Raw genomic sequence first — 20,653 nt, 5'->3', positions numbered from 1 at the left:
TGTGTTTAACCGTTATGTGTTCGACAGGGTACCCGGGTACCTTTTCTGCTTTCAAAGTACGAAATTCTAAAGTTTTCTTTGATCAAGGATACTGAAACTCTGTGACATCTAAGAACTAGTTAAATTGCAACTTTTCATAAATTAAGTTTTCATGTAGCACTTAAGGGGGTGGTATGGGGGGGCTAAAAAAATTTTTTGTAGTTGTATGACTTTTTCAGGTTTTATAAAGTTGTACAAATAGTAAAAATACACAACTTTGCCGAATGTAGTATACCTCTATCTTTGCTTGTTTAGGAGCTGTAAAACTTTTGTTATAATAAATACCCTAATTCTGACCCCGAATTACTCAACTATGCGCAAACAGATACAAATTACATCACATGAATCTGAAACTAAATAAAAAACTACAAAAAGTCAGGAAGTTTCATTTGTATCCGTCTGCGCATAGTCGCGTAATTGAGGATCAAAATTAGGGTATTTTTTATATCAAAAGTTTTACAGTTCCTAAACAAGGAAAGGTAGAGGTATACTACATTTGGCAAAGTTGTGTATCTTTGCTATTTGCACAACTTTATAAAACCTGAAAAAGTCATACAACAACTACAAAAAAAGCTAAAATAGAAAACTGATTTTGACGATTCACATCTCAGAAACAGGATTTTTCTATCTTCGCTGAAGAGATAGAAGGTTACAGTCTTCAGCAAAATTTCTTGTAATAATATGCTCTAAAACTTTGCAGAACTCATCAATGTGTTATATTGACGCTGCAGAAAAATAAATTTTTTATTTCACTTTTGGGGGGATTATTCAAAATTTGAATTTCACCATACGATAGAACTTTTAATTTCAAGAAACTCTTCCAAAGGTTCCATAAACCTAAAATCAAGTTTTCCCACTCAAAACTCTAATGCGCACATATTTTTGGTTTTGGACAACTGTGAAGCCCCACGGGAATATGTTCCGGAATGGCCATGCCGTGGCAAAATCATCAGATAGAATCAAAATAATGAAAAATTACCGTCTGGAGTAATTTCATGAATTTAGACACCCATATTGCCAGTGTTGCAAACCAAACAGTTTTATGGCCACAGGAGGTCCCACGGGAACTTGTCGCAGAATGGCCATTCCGAGGATATATCATTGTATTGTTTTAAAACAATGAAGAATGGCCTTTCGGAGTAATTGGAAGAACTTTGGACACCCATATTACTATAATTACATCCAAAAATATAAAAAGTGCTTTAATTCCGGAACACATCCTCGGAGTGCCGGTTTTCCGGGAACCAGATGAACCACTTCCGGCTCTGTTATAACCACACTGGAAGTGGATAAGTTCCTGAATCTTTTGGTGGTAAAAGTGTCCGAATCGGTCAAAAATTGCCAAAATTACAAGCGTTTCAATTTGTGGGTACCCGGGTACCCTTGTCGAGCACTTAAAGGTGTTTTTTTTGTCGAACACATAACGGTTAAATAAAGTGTATTTTTATAAATAATTAGAATTACGCTATCCGGGTTTAAAACCATGTTTTTAATTCCGGGCATGTTTGACTATTGATGGTAACTGCCTAATGGTTTTCTAAGAAAATGTGAAAGGACACTTTGAACCAGGAAGGTATGAGAAGGAGCCTCGATCCATGGAACCGTCAAAATATTTGGAAATCCATAATACTTTAAGGGGGGACCCTACCCTGGAAGGTCGAAAAATAATAAATTTTCGTAAATTTTTTTTCGGATGCTGGAATTGAAGTTAAGTGTTGGGGTATTTTGGTTATTGGTTAGGGTCTATTTGAAGATATTCTATATTATCTTTTTTTGCATACCAGCATAGTGATTATTATGCTGTGCGCAGCTGGGCGCGTGGATGCTCCTTAAAAACAGTTCTTTGTTGGCGCTGAAGCCGGGAACCAACGGAGCATCGGAAAACGGATGATTTTGAAACTTTAGGTCAATACCTAGATTGTTACGTAGTGGTTTTTGAAAATACGAAAAATTACCAAAATGGCGACCATTTTTCCTAAAGATAGGTGTTTTTTCACCAAAAATCGCCAATTAAGAGCTGAAAAATAATTGAAAATTTGAGATATCAAAAAACGTGCGTAACAATTTAGATAATTCATTTTTACATGCTGACAAAAAATTTCATGCACGTTCCGCCAGCTGAAAAACATGGTCTCGAGAAAAACGCGTTTAAAGTTTCGTACAGAAATGGACTTCCCTTGAGGTGATCCCACAGTTTTCGCCGTAGCTTTTCAACTAGATCAGATATCAAGAAAATCCTTCAGGCATGACATTTCTGTAGATATAAGGGTCTCGAAAATGCAAAAAAAAATCAAATGCGATTTTTTTGACTTTCCAGAGTAGGGTCCACCCTTAAAGCATTTAATGTAGAAGTATTTAATCACTTTCATTCTCGGGTTAGATAAGTCCATCAGTGTCGTACTTGACTAAAATCGTACAGCTAAGGACTCAAAAGTGGAACTAAAAGTAAAAAAAATGTATAGAGATGATTTTTTAATACTATATTTTACAAGTGATAAGTTGTTTACTTACAGGCATATACTTCTTAGACAAAATATGAGAAAGTTTCACCTGTCCGGAAAACGATTCAAAAGTGTACGGATATTGATTCATTGAGATGTGAGGTATCCGGACTTATGAACAAGATAAACCTGTTTTTTTTTTTCTTATTTTAATGTAAAATACATTGAGTTTTCATTGTAAAATTTATTTGTTACTGCAAATTTAAGCGTTATATTTAATTTACAAAGCAATTACTACAATGTTGTGAAATTATTGTTTGCGGAGCATATTAAAAATATGACCTGCTTAGGTGTCTGGATATTGATGCAGCATGGTATCAACGTTCAACAAAATATAATTCTAATTGAAAATAAATTTAACTGATCATATCCATCATCACGTGTTAACAAAATCGACCAGTCTATAATCTGGAATCAGTCAATAGATATTTAGTTGCGCATATATTTCGTTGCACTAGCGATTTCCGAACAAAAACAGCAACACGGTATCAAAGTTTCACCACATCTATGAGCTTTTAAAGTGCTTTCAGCTTTCGCTACATCGAAAAACTTAGAGTGGAGTAAACAAATTAAAAGCTGCTGAAGTATCAAAAACTGACCTCCAATGCGAATAGACCATCCTGTTGATTCAGATATTTGACGCGCATGAATTTGGGACCCACCAATGATTTTAGTTCCTGTAATTTCTGGTTCAACTGGAACATTAGAAATTTAAAGCACTCCATTGCATTAACTGTTTTTGTTATGCAAAAGATTAGACTGAGAAAATAAAATACTCCGGTGAAAATGATAGGGTCCCAAATTTATGCATGTACAATTATCTATTCGTTCTTTCGTGCTGTAAATGTTCTTTAGTGCTGTAAACCTGATAAACTTGAATGCAGTGTAGTGTACGCATATGGCCCATGGGATCCCACTGTCAATAATACAACTTCTTATACATGAAGAGTTGGTGTTTCCAAAACATTATGAGTCAGCTGCTACATTTTGCTACTTCACAAGAAACACTACCTTAAAGTTTGCACTAAAAAATGAAAAATTTAAAACAACTTGAAAACCAACAATTGTAGAGTTTCCACATCTTCTACAAAAATATGCAACACAGCACTGTCTACAACTTTGCAGTACATCTCATGTTTATAAGAGTTGAAATAAAAAATGTGAAAAATCAATATTAAGGAGATACTCGCAAGTTTCGCTCCGTAACTTTTTTCCTTTAAGACATAAATACTTTATTTCTTCAGCGAAGCTGTTTAAAACAATATTATCTACAAATATTTTTTGCCAATCGAAGATGTTAAGCTTGAAACTAAAAAGTTATTTTTCTATCGGTTGTGTTAGCCCCTTAAGCCCTAATTTTTCAATGCTATTGGAAAAATCTTATAGAGCGAAGAAACTTCGCAGAGAACATTAAGGTGATACCTTTAATAGTTTTATAAAAAATATCGATGTCGTGTAACGTATGCATTAAAAAAATAGACTTTTTTTCGGATGGAGCCACTCCATCTCCTTCAACGATCACTTCGAGTAGTTTGCCGACGCCAGATCCAGCCAGAACACCGCGTCTTCGCCCTTATGGTATTTCTTGATGTACGACGAGACTGCTGCTTTCTAACGTGTATGTCCATGTTTGCCAGATACTTTTTCATTGTTTGGCCAATTGCACCGACCTCCCGGCCAAGCGCACACAGCGATGTAGCCACTTTCCCATCGGTCTTGCTCTTCAGCATCCTTTGGAGCTTCTTGTCGCTCAGAGTTGTTGGCTGTCCGTAGCTTCGCTGTTTTCGCCATCACGCCTAGAGTTCGACTGATAGAGCTGTAGATTTTTTTTCTAGTAAGCTAATATAATTACCTTCCATAGGAAATTTATCACACTCAATTAGCTGTCTTAGTTATTTTTTTATCACCATCCGAAAAAAGTCCATTTTTTCAATGCATACGTTACTCCCGGTCGGCGGATGGAAATCGAGTTTGTTCCATGGGGTACTAGAGTACTTAGGTGTGGATTGTTTTTATTCCACTCCGTTTATAAATATTAAACAATCCGTTTATAAATTATAAAATTAATTAATTTGATAATAAATAAACGGAAAAGTGTATTGAATCCATATATGAAACAAAATTTTTTTTGATGGTTATAGCCCCGTAAATCGGATGTGTTTCTACTACCTGCTTCTGATTGTATATGACAATCTGGGAGAGTGGAGAATAGGTGCATGTGCTGTACTCTTTATTTGGTAAAAACAATCTGTAAATGCGTAGTTTCATGTGATGTCTACGAACCGCAAATGGAGAGTTAAGCACATGCTGTTTCTTCGCTGGTTACCCGATAACGTAGTCTTGAAACTTTTGTCAAACAACAGCTGGAAAGTGAATAACGTAGAGACGGGGAAAAGATCCTTTTTATTTTTTTCTACTGCAGCATCTTTTGGGTATTTGATTTCTTTGTTCTTCCTGTTGGCCAGATTATACTGAGATCAATATACAGCATTGCTTGCACTCGTACGTTTTCTCGTACGTTTACTTCGGGCTTATCCAACAAAACAGTCGATGTAGGAGGCATTGAATCTTCTCTATGTCTTTCGCAGGAACAGAGAAATATTCTTTCTGAATGGAATCACAAGTTAAATGGTTAAGATAGTGTGTGAGAATATATTTTATCATCAACAAAGTCGAGTACTTCTTAAATTTTACAGACACTGTGTTGCAGTATACTAAAAATTACGTCACTAGTTACCATTCGATACTACTCTGTGTTTTTGCTCCGTAAAGAAGGTCGTCTGATTCGTGTTATTACAAGGTCAATACATTGGTGGAGAGCATCGATGTAAACACGTTCTATATTATTGAAGTAGCCAGTCAATATACATGTATGGCGGAGGGTAAAATAAAATTTGTTTGCATACCAGTTAATGCTAGTTTGCGTCCGTCAGTGGAACGTCGCTATCATTGACGTGTCGACGTCGATTCGAGTTTAGTTATAATTGTAAAAATGATGCGGTCAAGTTAATAACTATTTTTTCATGAAAATTCACACCAAAGAAGCTCAGGATTTGATTTTCATGTAAAAATAAATATCTGAAGGAGGTCCAGGTAAGAACAAGTTCAATTTCTCTATTCCCAAGTAACAATTCCAAGTTTTATTACGTTCGTATACAGTTGGATTTCAAATTTGGCAACAAATGCGTGTCGCCTATGTTGCCAAAATCGACACAGTGCCAAAATTGAGACCATTTTTTGATATGAAAAAATTTAATGTAAATACGTTAGAAATTAAGTTAATATTATTAATCAACGATTGCAATCATTTTATGCTTGAAAAGTCCACCAAGAGCTATCCGTCCGGTGCAAGTAAGTTTTTCGCAACCTGCGGTAAGACGTAATCCTACGGCAATAAAATTATTATTGTTCAAAACATTCTATAACAGCAAACTTTTTTTCATGAACACGCTGAGGGCATTATTTTTGCGTCATTTAAAGCGTGTATGCGGAAACTGACTGATATTTAAGCATATTTTTATAAGGGAAATATTTTGTGTTGCCAAAAACGGATACTTTTGTTGTCAAAATCGAACCATGCCAAAATCGAACCATGCCAAATTCGAAATCCTACTGTAGTGGTTTTCATGAACAATTTCATGAAACCGCTAATAAAACTATGAGCTCCACCAGAACTTTCTGATGATCGCTATAAAACCGCTTTTTGACCAAGTGCCCCATTCTTCAGAATGTTTTCATAACCTCTACAAGAATCAGGTTATAAACTCAAGTAGTCGTATCACGCTCTGCTGAAAGCAGCTATAAAACCGATTAAGCTTTCGCTGCTTGACAGCCACCGCCATAATTTAATAAAGCTTTTCGTTTTTCGCTCTGGCAAAAGGTAAATATCAGTTCGCCAGCTGTCTCAACTTGAAAATATATCCGTGAGCCGAAAAGTTAAAGTTTTACTGACAGATCCTTCTAAACGATTTGGTTTATAGCGACCATAATAAAATATCCCAGAGAATAAATAATGAATTTTTAGCAGTTTTTTAGCAGTTAATTTTAGCATTTGCAACATGTGCGCATTATATTTTATCGTGCATATTGATATGATAGGTTGATAAAATCAACGCGCCGCTGAAATTTTGCTATTTTCAAAAACTGGTTGTTTTAATAAAATGAAAATATTTAGTTAGTCAATCTCAATTTCTAGCAAAATCATTTTAGTTGCTCCCTCTGACAGGAAAACCGATTGAAAATAACTTTCTTTCTGCAAAACACTTTGCTTTGATGAATTTTTGTTTGCGAGCTAAAACAAAATATTACAATATTGCAATATAGCCTCGCATAAAAAAATGATTTTGGTGTTGAACTTCGGTATTCTTCATAATAGCAGCAAAAAAACCTGTTTGGTCAGGGCGCTACCGATTTAGTAGCTCTATATAACTCTATATAACTATATAACAGATTTATTGCGGTTTGACAAGCAACCGCGATAAGATCAATTTTAATTGGTGCGCCATTTTGTATTGCTACGCCACAAGTTTATAAAAGACGTGGTGCAGCCAACCAGTTTTAACGTTGTAACACAAGCAACCACAATAAATTTGCTTTATTAACAGTTGTATTATGGTTTTCTAGCTAGCTATAAGTGTATTTGGACTCGTATCCAATTGGTAATGCGCATTATCACAATAAAACCAGAGGTAATGATTAATACCTTTATAAAATTCAAGTAAAACCAAGTGGCTTTAGAATTGTTACTTGGGTTTCGTACCTGGCCTGAGCTCTGCAAAATTTAATAAAATTAATATAAAAAAAATTAATAAAATTAAATCAAGTAACAGAGCATGTATGCATAGCTATGTCCGCTACAATGAATGCCATAACCAAAGCACAGACAAACAGATATTAGTTTTGGAAGAAAAATCAACAAAAACTATCGTACCTCACATCTTGCTTGAACACTAGCACCATCTATGATCGACATTCCCAAATATCAAATAGCAACAGAAGTATCCCTTGAACTAGTAAGTATTTTTTATGGAACATTCCCATTTTTTCGTTAAAAAGCGCCAATTTGACTAAAACGGGGACATTTCCAATTAAGCCCAAATTTGAAATGACGGTTTAATTGGTGCGAAGAATAGAAAACGTGTGTTATGTCTGTTAGTCTGTGACCAAAGCTTGATCTATCTTAAACAAAGCTTAACCATCGTACATAAAACCACGCTAAACCAATCAAGCAAAGTTGTCTTAAAAAGTTATGAAAACCCCTTAAAGCAGTCTTGCCGATGCTGAAAATTAAGTAACCTTAATAAAGTCTGTTCCAACCAGTATTTGGCCGCTTCTTTCTATTTTAATACAGCGCATCCAGTCATCGCGCCAAGTAACAAGTGACAGCCTTTTGAGCTGGAAAGATTGTTTACGTAATGTTTACTATAGTGACCAAAAAATCATCTGGATCGATAAACACGTTTAAAAGTTATCGAAGGTGAAACGCGAGCAACGCGTAAAAATTCTGCACATATTTAGGTTGAAACCTCAACGTGGTCGGAACGAATGATCGCCAAGGCTCTCAAATTTCCAAAATCGACTATAAATACCGTGCTACAATGTTACCGAGCGCGCTAAGCAAACCATACGGAGAAGTGGAACATATGACCGGAAACTACGAGTGAAGTTAATCAGGGTAGTCCTAAATAATCCTAGGATCTCCGAACGTGATTTGGCGAAAAGGTTCACTGCGGCGCACTGTACAGTTTCGCGAGTCCGTATACGAGAAGCATTTCGGACGTACCAGCGTCCTGTTGCGAGGACGCTGAAACAGAATCAGGTTACCATAAATCGTGCACGAAAACTATACGACCAAGTTCTGACCAAGTACAACGGATGTATTTTGATGGAAGATAAAAAACATATACACTCAAGTCTTTTTTTACACGGTTTATTTTTACGATTTTTGAACTACCGCGGTTTTTTTATGATGATTTTTGAATGACCACGGTTTTTTTATTACGATTTTTGAATTAACACGGTTTTTTTACATCATTTTTCGAATTAACGCGGTTTTATTCAGCGATTTGAGCGGTTTTTTCGGTGGTTTGGATCAACGCGGTTTTTTTACGTTGAGTTTTGAATTAACACGGTTTATTTTATGTCGATTTTTGAATTCACGCGCTTTTTTAACGGCTTTATTTTACTCGGCAAGTGTCCCCCGTGTAAAAAAAGATTTGAGCGCATTTAAAAATAGACTTTGAACAAATCCTGGATCAAATATGACCTCACTGAACAGAAAGGGGATTCTTCGGGTAATTTAAAATTTGTCTTCATAGATAAATTGCTCGCCAGTTGACGATATGGCAAGGCACCTGTAGTAGTTGTGGAAAGAAAACAAAGGTTTATCTCACTGGAGCAACTACGAATGGACAACTTTGCAAGATACTTCATATGAGGGAGTAAATGTATTTTGTGAAGAATGAACATTGGAAGAACTGGGAAAATTATATGCAAGCTTTGAAAAATAATTGAGTGTCCAGGTAGAAGTGAGACTTGAACCCACAATTCTCAATCTCGCGTCGAGTGCGCTTTACAAGGTGTCTTCACTCTTCAGAAGATAATTTTGTCATTCATTCGATCACAGGAAGGCCCCGTGAAGTTCTAACCCAACTTAGCCAGCTGCCATTACAGCCGGAAAGTCATAGAATTGCATAAGCAGAATGATATTATCTTTATTGGAAAAGGTACCGATCCGCCAAATTGCCCAAATTTTCGTCCCATCGCACTATGGCGCAAAGCTGGCCAAAAGTCAAAAATCCAATTTTAAGTTTTTGCCATTATTATATTTTTACCATTTTCTAGAAAAGTTTGGGAGGTTAACCTGAAAATTTTAGCCAGTTTGAAGTTAAAATGAATTTTTGACAAATGTCTGAAGTTGAACATGTTGAAGAATGATATTTTGTTCTTCCATACAAACTGTATGGGAAACTCAACACCAATATTCAGCGATCAAGAAAGTATGTTGGGAAACGTCAGAAAACGATCACATTAAAAGCATCGTATACGAAATTTTCTCTACTTTTCGAAAAACTAGGTGGCTTTCTGCGCTTTGCTGCGCTAAGGAAGGAATATCGATTTTTTGACGGGTATGTTGGAAGTGATTTCTTCTCGTTCTTCATATAACTCATGATATTCTGTTCCATAGACGGAATGAAATCGCTATAAAAATCATCTTTTCAACACAAAATTAAAAAGGATACTGTTAATGTAATTCTGTGAAGTTGTTCCTTTTCGAAAAATTTTAGACCCATACCTTTTTACTTAGCGCTTAGGGAAATTCATAACTGCCCAGCCAGCACTAACTCATCTATCAATGTCTTATTAATGTATTATAGTAGCAAACAAACATGTGATTTTCAGGACAAAGTTATATAGATATATGAATCTGGTCGCGCCTAATCGGATCTTTCCGTATAGAAATACTATATATAAGTGAATCGTTTACAATTATTCCTCAATGCGTATATCGCTTCCAAAATGGTACGTAAAAACAAGTTTTGCGCACCGAATACGTCTTTGTTTAATACATATCGGTTCGTACTTCTCATTTGTAGCCTTAAAATACATAGGAGATTGCTAGCAGGGTGTTGAACTGCTGAACCGGTTTGAATGATTGTGGTTTAAAATCACAGTTTTTTAGACACAGACCAAAGAGTCTCAAATAAATTGGTTTTTTGTGACGGTGAGATTTTTTACAAAACTTTTCAAAAATTATTTCGATTTTATTATGCTTTGAACCAGCCTAAAAGTATTTTTTTTAATTTTATGCTACAAAATTGAAATGAATGACTTACATTAAATTATTAAAAGTTTTTTTTGCAAAAAAGTATTTTTATGGCTTGTGAACCACCCTAATGCATCATGATACAAGTTTTTCTGCTTTTAAGGGCAAATACAAAATTTACCATCCCAAAAAACAACAAACAACAATAACGCCAGGTAAAAGCAAAACTATTTTTTTAAATTTTGTGAACCACCCTAATGAGCGACCATTTTTTTCGATTTTTGATCCCTAATTTGAATTCAGTGACCCAAAATTAGTTGAAAATGTTATTTTTAGCCGATTCGAAGTTACTTTTGACTTTTGGCCAAGCTTTGTATAGAGGAGCGCCACTGTGCATCGGTCCCATTCTAGCCTTAATGTAAAACGTGTGTTAAAATCAATGCATCGCAATTTGCATCAGTATTCAGCCAACGGAATAAGCCCTGTCATCATTAGGATGTCCCATACATTTTCTCGGATCATTTTAGCAATCTTTTACATTCATCGTACTTATTTAAGCTGTTCCAAATTATAGTGGTCTATTGACCATTTTTATCAAAAATGAGGTTTTTACATAAATCGTATCTTTTTGCATCGATGTACTCTGCAAACAATAAAAAAATTTTCATGTTGAATTTTTGGTTTGGAACAGAATGACCATTCTGTTCCGCATTATAATGGCCTCTGTACATGCGTTTTGTTAATAATCGATATTCGACTATTTTTGACTTCAAAACTACATTGGAACACAATGTTCGGCTTCTGCCCTTTAAACCCTTTCATCTGATACCTATATTATAGGGAGTTCGCAATATTTCCAGTCATGTGCGGTCATTTTCAGAAAAGCAGAAGTCGCCAGCTTTGATTCTAAAATGGCCTTCAGAACATGATACTCCATACCCAGTCGTCATACTATTTCACCAATACCAATTTTATGGGAGTTTTGTATCATTTAATGACATTTACGAATCCCATAGATATAAACCATTATGTTGCGGAACGTTTTGGGGATTCCAGGTGAATTATATATGAAATCATAGTGGTCTGTGTACATTGGTATAAATAAATCGCATATTTCAACAAAAGTTGGGATTTTTATGTATTCTCATGTTGAATTCCATTATACCTTGCCCATCAGAACAGTTGGTTTGTCGAAAATAATTGAAAAAAATTTATAGAGCTTTTTAGACAATTGCGTCTCTTGTAAAATTTGCTAAATGGTCAATAGACCATCATAATTCGTAAACAGTTTCAGAACAAACAGTTTAGGAATACATGTTAGATGTGTAATCCTATTGACAAATGCTTCCAGTCGAGATTCGACCGCAACTAATACTTATTAAGCTAAAATTTAATCTTTTTTCAGTAAGGAAAGCGCAAACCTTACTGACCTTGAGCATTTCAAATAGAAATAAGTATAATAATTCGACATATTCGATCACATTTGTTTGCACGCATACAAACACTTGCTGATATGGGAACTAATCTTAACCACGACTCTCGAGAGAACGTTTTTGAGAGCTTATCGCCAGCGCCAGGCCCAACCAATGCTAGTAACTAGAAGTGGCATCATACAACCGCAAGCCAGGCCGCGTCATCAATGTCAAACCAGCCACAGCAAGCACCGAACGAGGCTTCAAGGTCTTCCGTTCACTGACTTTTCCTGGGTGCGCATCGCGACGCGGATAGACGGTCTACTACCGAACAGTTATCGCCATCATCGTAATATCTCGATTGGTGAGTTGTGTTCTGGCTTCTTCACGCACCTCTCCATTCATTCAGAGTTCACGTAATCTAGAGTGCCTGAACATAGAGTGATGGCGTTGTCAAAATTGGAATAGTGATTATCTGTCATTGTCATTCCGATTATTGTGTAAACGCATATGAATGTTTCCACTCTACATTTAGATATCCCAATATCAGCTTTCAAGGTTTGTTCAGCCTACAACGATACAAACTGTTTGATTTGGAAATCACAATGTCAGATATATCGATTAGCGAGCGAGCTTCGACCTTGCCAATTTTCCGCAGTCAGACAGATCGATAAAGGGTAAAGGTCCTATCGATAAGTTAGCTGTGTAGTGATCGTAGTTTCCACACATGTAGACATTCAAACACATACTGTTTGCTTAAACGAGAGCGAGCGAGTATTCAAACGGGAGAGACAATGCGAAACGTGTATAAAGCAATAATTTATAGACAAACAATGTAACAGCAGACTTTAAAGGAGACAGAACGCTTACATCTATCGTTGCTGCCGAAACTAAGTTGAGAGCAGCAAGTTTCTATTGCTGTACGCGAGGCACCTTTTTGGTTTAAAATGTTTCTGTTCTTAAGTCTGTGGTTAATACTATGCGATTGAATATGTATAAAATGTGGAATTAAAACTGGGCGGCAAAAAATCACACGTGTATATGACTGCCAACTAGTTTCGGCGTGTAGTTTTCCGCCTGTAAAGGAAACTAAGTATCAAATAAGACATTTTCCGTTATTTGCTGGCTAGTAAAAAGGAAAATGATTTCCGAACAACGATGTATATTTCACCCGGTGCATAAATCAGAGAGGAGAGTGCTGCGACTTTTGACCTGCTGAGAGTGCGAGAGAAGAATAAAACATGGGAGTGCAAGAGAACCTCCTATGTCTGTGACAGTCATCAGCCAACGTAAACCAGACCAAGCCTGAATAGAGGCAGTCTTAAGGTGTTGGTGTGCGCGCTTCGACATACAATACAACCAGTTGCAGCTTCTTTAGACGGTTTCCGTTTTTTTGGGGTTACTGTCTTATTAATTTATGCATATTAGTTTTGGTATCTAAACTTACCGTGCGAATGTCGAGTTGTCGTGAAGAAAATACTGTGATTTTTGTAACATCCTAAAATGTTGTCCAAAATAAGTGAAAACCCGTGGTTTGTTCGAATAATTCAGAAGTAAAAATGCTTCTATAGTTTATGTGTAATTTTATGCCTGGTGACTTACTGTGTGATAGTTTATTGCAAACAGTGATTTTTACTCAAGAAAAGTTCAACCTCACTGATCAAAATATACCGGTTAAGGAAATAATTTAACATTTTTGTCGATGTCATCTCAGTGTCATAGTGAACTACACGTGTCGATGCAATTGTCTAGATGACGTCCTCCGACGATTCTAGTTGGCTCAGCTATTACACTGTGAGGTATGTTCATCATAGTTTCAAAGGACGATAGTAAAAAGACGATCGTAAACTTTTATTTTTGGTCGAATATCTATATGTATTTCCAATGTACTGCTACATCAATACAATTGTAAACGCTGTGAAAGATTCGAAAATTAGAGCTTAAAACGCTACCCTTTAACTATTTGTCCAGCAATGCAAGGTCCATATTTTATTGCTTTTAGAGTGCTTACGATCGAATAATCAATTTAATCATTAAACAATCAATAATAAACAATACCCAAGGTTTAAGTCGTCATAACAATCTTGCTTTCTAAATTCAAAAAATACAGAAAAAAATCTTTATCAACCAAGAAAGCAGCATTGGTCTCTAGATGTTGAAGATGAGCTTCATAATACATCCATAATACTCGGGTACTTTTTCATTTCGACGTATCTGACAATGAGAGATTCTCTTCGTGTCTCATCTCTTCCACTGTTTACGGCGATATTAATGCTTTTTGACACATCAGCTTTGCATGAATCGGTAACCGGAGTCATTATAGCTATAGCTAGCCAAATGTTTTGAAATTTTTCTTTTCAATGCATTAGTATCGCCGTAAAAAGCGGAAGAGAGGAGACACGACGAGAATCTCTCATTGTCAGATACGTCGAAATGAAAAAGTACCCGAGTATTATGGATGTATGATGAAGCTCATCTTCAACATCTAGAGACCAACGCTGCTTTCTTGGTTGATAAAGATTTTTTTATGTATTTTTTGAATTTAGAAAGCGACATTGTTATGGTGACTTAAACCTTGGATATTGTTTATTATTGATTGTTTAATGATTAAATTGATTATTCGATCGTAAGTACTCTAAAAGCAATAAAATATGGACCTTGCATTGCTGGACAAATAGTTAAAGGGTCGCGTTTCAAGCTCTAATTTTCGAATCTTTCACAGCGTTTACAATTATATATTTAGGGTGGGGGAGATGGGTACAGAATAGCGTTACGTAAGGGGGCGAGGGCATTAAAAATCATAAAAATCTGCACTATGAAATTTATTAATTGTCTTTGTTTCTGAAATCTGTTTCCTCCGTTTTAGGTTTACCTCGTCATTTATCAAAGTATTACTAATTCATTAACTTTACCAAATGGGAAGAGCTTAATACACTATAAACTTTTCGTTCTTTCCAAATCATTACCTTATATTTATCTAGAGAATTAGATAAATAAATGGGCGGTAAACTATTTATTACGTAAACGTATAAACGTATTTATTACTTAATTCGAGCTATTCGAATCAAACGTGCTGATTGTTGAATGGATTTTTTTAAATATGTCCTAATTCATAGAAAGATAGAAGAGGTATTCACGTAGCGCTTGCTATGTTACGTATATGATGGTGTATTCCGTGTATATACTGCCGATATTTGCATAACAGTCCAAGTTTGTATGGAGATGGAACTGTTATACGATTAGCGGTAGTATGAATACGCAATATAGCAAGCGCTACGTGAATCCCTCTAGAACGTTTAGAACAGCGTATGAGCAAAACAAAATAATAGCTTAAACTGTGAAATTAAACTACACTATCATTGCTATTTTTCGCAAAGATTTAGTTTTGGTTTTCCTGTCTTGTACCTAGCCTAACTATTCACCTCTAGCATTTTCAAATCCTTTTTTTTATACAAAGTTAATCAACTACACTAATAAGAGGCTGTAAAGTCGAATACATAACGTTTAAATTTGCATTACATTAACAGCGTTTTCCCAGTTAATTTGTTAATTGAAACTACTAAATTACCGTCGTCACCAATGTACTAATAGAACTCCCGGTTTAGAAGCACATTAGACCTGCATTAGTCAAAATATGACATATTTGAACGTTTTGGTTCCTAAATAGCAATTAATATAGTCGTTTTTTTAATGTTTTACAGATTGCCGGTAGTGAGTGACTGTCCGGCAGGACAGACGGCTAGGGTCACCTCCAACCTGCACTCTTCCAGTAGCACAATGGCAGTCAGTAGAGTGCCGTCACCTCCACTACCAGAGGTTAACACACCGGTTGCGGAAAACTGGTGTTATACTCAGGCAAGTACTAATGCATCATTATCTATAACATTTTTCGGAAGGAAGGTGTCAACGTTCTACTCCACTACCTGCCACAAACCTTGTCGAGTTACTTCAGCCATTCACTAAGTAATATTTCGGTGCTCCTTCGTCGAATCAAAAGGCCACTCAATCTACCTTAAACATCGCAGTCGTTGATCCCATTCGTTTGCGTAGCGAGCTTTGTCAGTTGTACCAACTCTGGTTACCCCATAGTCATTCACAATATCAAGGAAGAACAGCAGCACTGACGGCTGCCAGCATATACATATGAGTCAATCCATATTATACGAAACAAAGTTATAAGTCTGGTGTTCGCGCATAAGTTCTCTGCCAGCACTACACACCGATGATTCCAACAGTGTACAAAATAAAAGAATAGTGGCGAGTTCCGCACTCTCGCACACATCATTACGTACGTTGACCTCGGCTCGTTTGAACGGCTGACTGGTTGCTCGGTTGATTCTCCTTTGCTCACACATTTTCCACACGGACTCGTGGTTCTATTACCCTACACTGCGTCTGCTTCTTTCGGTTCTACCTCCACGCATCCAGTTCCGCAGTCAACTCCTGCCTTACGAACCTTGTTCATCTGTCCTCCACTATAAAGCTCAAGTCAACGCACTGTGCCGCCGCGCTATGGAAACACTTTACCGTACGACGTAACCGACCAGAAGCAGATCCTCAGAAACGAAACGGCAATTATATGGTGCTGTACCCTTCGCATATTTCCCTAGTTGTATCTCATATTTGTATATATGTAGAGGGCGAAACTCCCCAAACTCTAAGAAGGCGAAATATTCTCTCCTTCACGTCCCAGCAAAACTCACGGTCTTTTTCAATACATTCTCGTTTTTTTATGATCTGCTATGTGTACTTCGCGTGACTCGCTCATCACAATGTTCAGTGTTTGGTTCGGTTGGATTCCCTATGCTCTTTATGAAACCGCCTGTTGGGCCACCTCTCAGCCTGTAGTTTTCTGTAATATTATTTATTTATATTCATTACGCCTCTCCAAGAAGGGCGGCGGCTTGCGGGAAACTTAGGCCAGGTCGATGAAAGGGTCGCGTGGAGTGGTGCATTTAAAATAAACAACCGATGATGCTTTGACGGTGAAAAGTGGAAGATAACATAAAGCGAGTTCTCTTTCGGGGTGGCGATGACATTGTGTATGCTTAACGCAGTTTTTTTTTGGGTTAGATTATTGGCTTCACCAATGTTTGTTGGAAAAATAAAAAAACACTGGGACAACTAGTACAATCTTTAATATCTGTCTGTCCGTAGACATATTTAAAAAAAAATATAATTAGAGATATGATTCGTATAATAATATGCAGGATGATGTACTTGTACTCATCAATATTGTTCTTTCCACGTAAAATCTGATTTTCATGAACGTTTCAAATCACAGTTCTTTTTGCATAATAATAAGACTAGAAAAATGTGTTAGACATCACTTATTATTTAATCTTTATAGTACTTTTATACAATGTTTTGAATAATATTAAAAAGTTGAACTTTCAGTTTTTTAAAGCGTCACCCTTTATATCGTTAGAGACTCTAAGACGTTAGAGCTGCTTGAAACCTGTCAAAGTTTTAAGCGAAAAAAACCTATTACTAGCAAGACGCTTTCCCGTCTTAGTGGCTATATTATTGAGTAAACATTCCCCACCTAGCACCAAGAAATTGTACACACTGTCCCTGGCTCAATGCATTTCTCTGACCATTACATCTAAGCTATAAGAGTGACTTTCGCACTGTCAAGAGGCTTCATTGGGGTAACATAGAACTCATGAAGGAATGGGTAATGAATAATTACCAGAATAAACCCATGCTAAAGTCACTCGACATCGAATGGCCTAATTCTACTAAGATTCGAACCCACGACCACTCGCTTGTCAATGCACACTTGGTAACTTTGCGGCTACGGAGCCCCCTAGGAACGATGTCGCTTTGAAAATTGTGCAATGCATAATCTAATGCGTTACGTAATTTGTAAACGATCCTCAACTTGCGCCGTTGATAAGTAATCGAAAAAAAACAAACCTTAGTGGAAATGATAGAAGTTTGATGGGATTTAGAATATAGACCTGGGTGACCTCTTAGAAGACGTTGCACCCAACCAATCGTTTTTTGTTTTTCAATAAAGCCAATATAATGACTAAAATGGCGTTTGTATGTCCGAATCACTCACGCATTAAAAGCCTAAAACAGACCAAACAGAGCAGTCTTTCTAATCTTTATTTCGCTTTATTTATCAATGCCGCGAAATTTTTGTACTCTTCTTTACCCCCTACATACAATTTCAAGGCCCAGGCAACGAACTTAATCCTGCACCGCCGTCTGTGCCGTTTCGTCATCACCTAAGCGTGAGCGTTCTTACCATTTTGCTTCATTTTGAATGTCTGTGGCGTTGCTCACATATTTTGTTTTCGGTAGTTGCTTCTTTCTATTGCTTCTTATTACTTTCTCGCATTCGATATGAGCTTGTTCCGTTCTCTGAATAATTCACGATAGCAACCAGGCTGCCATGAGTTCTTTCACCCCTTTCCCATGATCTCAGGTGAGAACGAGTAAGGTACCTTCCGCCGTAGTTATAAAAAACATTGACCATGAACGCTGAAGAGTAAACCCAACCAACAAGGTCGGCAGGTGATTGAACCTGGGGATGCACGCATTTTATTTGCGATCAATTTGATTATTTTTAGATTCAATTTTGCCTTAAACCCAACACAAAACTATTTGTATACTCGTTTGAAGTTAATCTACAATCTACGAGTTTTTTTTCTTAAATTCCTATTTGTATTCCGATTATCGCTGCACCAGAAAGCTGTCGGAGCATCAAGCCGTTGCTAATTTCTAGAAATGCGCTGAGACATTTTGAATATTTTTTATATGCTAGTAAAATTTTTAAATATTGTCATTTTATTGACAGTTTATTTTGGTATCTTAAGATAATATAGAAAAAAAGCGACAGAATCTTTCTAGAGTGTGTTTTTGTGTATTTTGTCTAATATAGGATCTAAAAAAAACAATTATAGATTATCTTCGTTTCTTTTAGTAGAATTCCCGAATCTGCGAGAAAATGGAATCTTTTTTTTTATTGAGGCAAATATTCGATTACATAAAACACTTAAGAGTAACTATCCTACATCATATTGTGTGTTCAATTACAAGTGGTAACTTTTCAACACTATTAGAATTGCATTATATACTATTATTATGGTTTCTTATGATTTGTTACGACAATTAAGATTATTTAACAGTAGGGATTGAAGAAATGCTTGCATCTTAAAATGGGTACTAGAATTAAATGGAACTGATTTTGTTACTTTCCCTAGTAAATAGATATTCAACATGCCTGCCATCTCACCAAACGACATACTTTTTGAACAATTGCTGGCAAAAAACTATCTGCGAAATCTGTCGAAAACAATCAGCAGGTCAAATTCCGGCGGAATGTAGCGTCAGAACTATAGTTTTTTGAAATTCTATAACTTTGATCAGTCAAACACAAATAAGGATAACCATTTGAAATTCAAAGGCTCCGTGTTCGAACGAACTAAAATTTTCGTACACAGTCTGGTTCTGATAAAAGAAAGCTCCATGATATTTTAGCTTGTTAGTATTGTTTCAAAAAAGCTTTCCTTCAGACTTAGATACACCAATCCGAAAGCGAAAGAAGTCCCAGCTAGCGGAAAACAACTACATGTAGGAAGGTTGAAAAATTTTGTGTAATGGATTACAAAATGCCACTCCTCTCAGCAGCATCGTGAGTTGTAAATCTAATGAGATGTAAAAATAGAATTGGTCTACCGCGTTGCAGTCGTATCGCGAATAATGACACAACATGACTGACTGGTACTGGTACAGTGTTTATGGCTGCGAAGTACCTCAAGGTCATCACTAGCTTATTGCATTATTTTGTCGGCATCTGTACTGTTTAAATGTAGGTGCCAAGAAGGTTCCGCTGGTAGTACATCGAACTATCAATGCAAAGTCCGAAGTCTTTCGGACACTAGAAATCAAACTCAATTAACTTTAAGTTTCCAACTTTTGTTTCAATAGTTCTTTCTAGCTAAAGCATGAAACCGTCATTCGCATGGACCACCATGTCTATTGTTAAAAGAATATTTTGCTGACATTTTTACGAATATACCTCAACAGAGACAGATTTTGAGCATAATACAAGCCTCCAAAAGGTGGATGAAGCTGGACGGATACGATGGGCAGGGCATGTTGCAAGAATGCCGGACAACTACCCTGCAAAGATGGTGTTCGCCTCAAATCCGGTAGAAACAAGACGACCAGGAGCGCAGCGAGCAAGATGGTTAGACCAGTTGGAGCGAGAACTGGCGAAGGATACTCGGTATCCGAGGAATTGGAAAGCGGTAGCCCACAACCGAGTTAATTGGAGAAACCTTGTTCGACAGGGTTTGTCTTAGGACGACAAGCCATTTAACTCCCAGTTAGCCTCGAGGTACGACGCTAAGGAGCTAGTCGTCGTATGTTCGAATATCGGCTGGGAGAGGCTGCTAGAGTCAATAGGGTCGTAGCACTAGTCCCGCAATTGTCCTGTACTCTAACAGCTGATTGCGAAGTCTGCTGAACAAAAGCAGAAGGTCAAGTTTCGGAAGCGGAATGTCGAATATAGCACCTATGCGTTCCTTGTGTACATAAATATTGTAATGTTTAGTTAATTTCATATTAACTATATAGGGTATGTGTGGGTATTTTCGGCCTATTAAACGGTAGCCTGAACAATATTTTATTCGAGATGTTCATACCAATTAGTTCGATAAAGTTTACTGAATATTTGAGTTAGGATTGGGCAAAATTCTCGAAAGTATCGATAATTGTATATCAAAATCCGCCGCTTTATCGATACCATCGATATTATCGTTCGAGAAGCATCGACATTAGATTTATCGTTACTATTTAAGGCGGCATTCTAAGATTAGGAGAAATGGTACACAAAAAAAGGATTCATAAAAATTAATCAATAAAAAACATGTTCAGCAAAGAGAGCAAACACTCACGCAACACATCGCTCGCTCCAGTGC

The 20,653-nt window shown here is 36.6% G+C and overlaps 1 protein-coding gene across 4 annotated transcripts in view; it reads left to right on the top strand.

Moving 5' to 3' along the window:
- LOC128745204 (protein roadkill) overlaps positions 1-20,653 on the top strand; it is a 148,778-nt gene that overhangs the window by 92,597 nt on the left and 35,528 nt on the right. For all 4 annotated transcript variants that reach the window (XM_053842253.1, XM_053842244.1, XM_053842236.1 and 1 more), the window contains exon 2: positions 15,419-15,572. In XM_053842253.1, the coding sequence (XP_053698228.1) occupies positions 15,495-15,572 (78 nt within the window). In that variant the 5' untranslated portion in view covers positions 15,419-15,494. The remainder of the gene's footprint in view (positions 1-15,418; positions 15,573-20,653) is intronic.

The sequence above is a fragment of the Sabethes cyaneus genome, chromosome 1 (genome assembly GCF_943734655.1).
Source record: "Sabethes cyaneus chromosome 1, idSabCyanKW18_F2, whole genome shotgun sequence".
In the NCBI taxonomy this organism is placed as follows: domain Eukaryota; kingdom Metazoa; phylum Arthropoda; class Insecta; order Diptera; family Culicidae; genus Sabethes; species Sabethes cyaneus.
The sequence above is the reverse complement of the archived record's forward strand: the minus strand, read 5'-3'. Positions and strand labels throughout refer to the sequence as shown.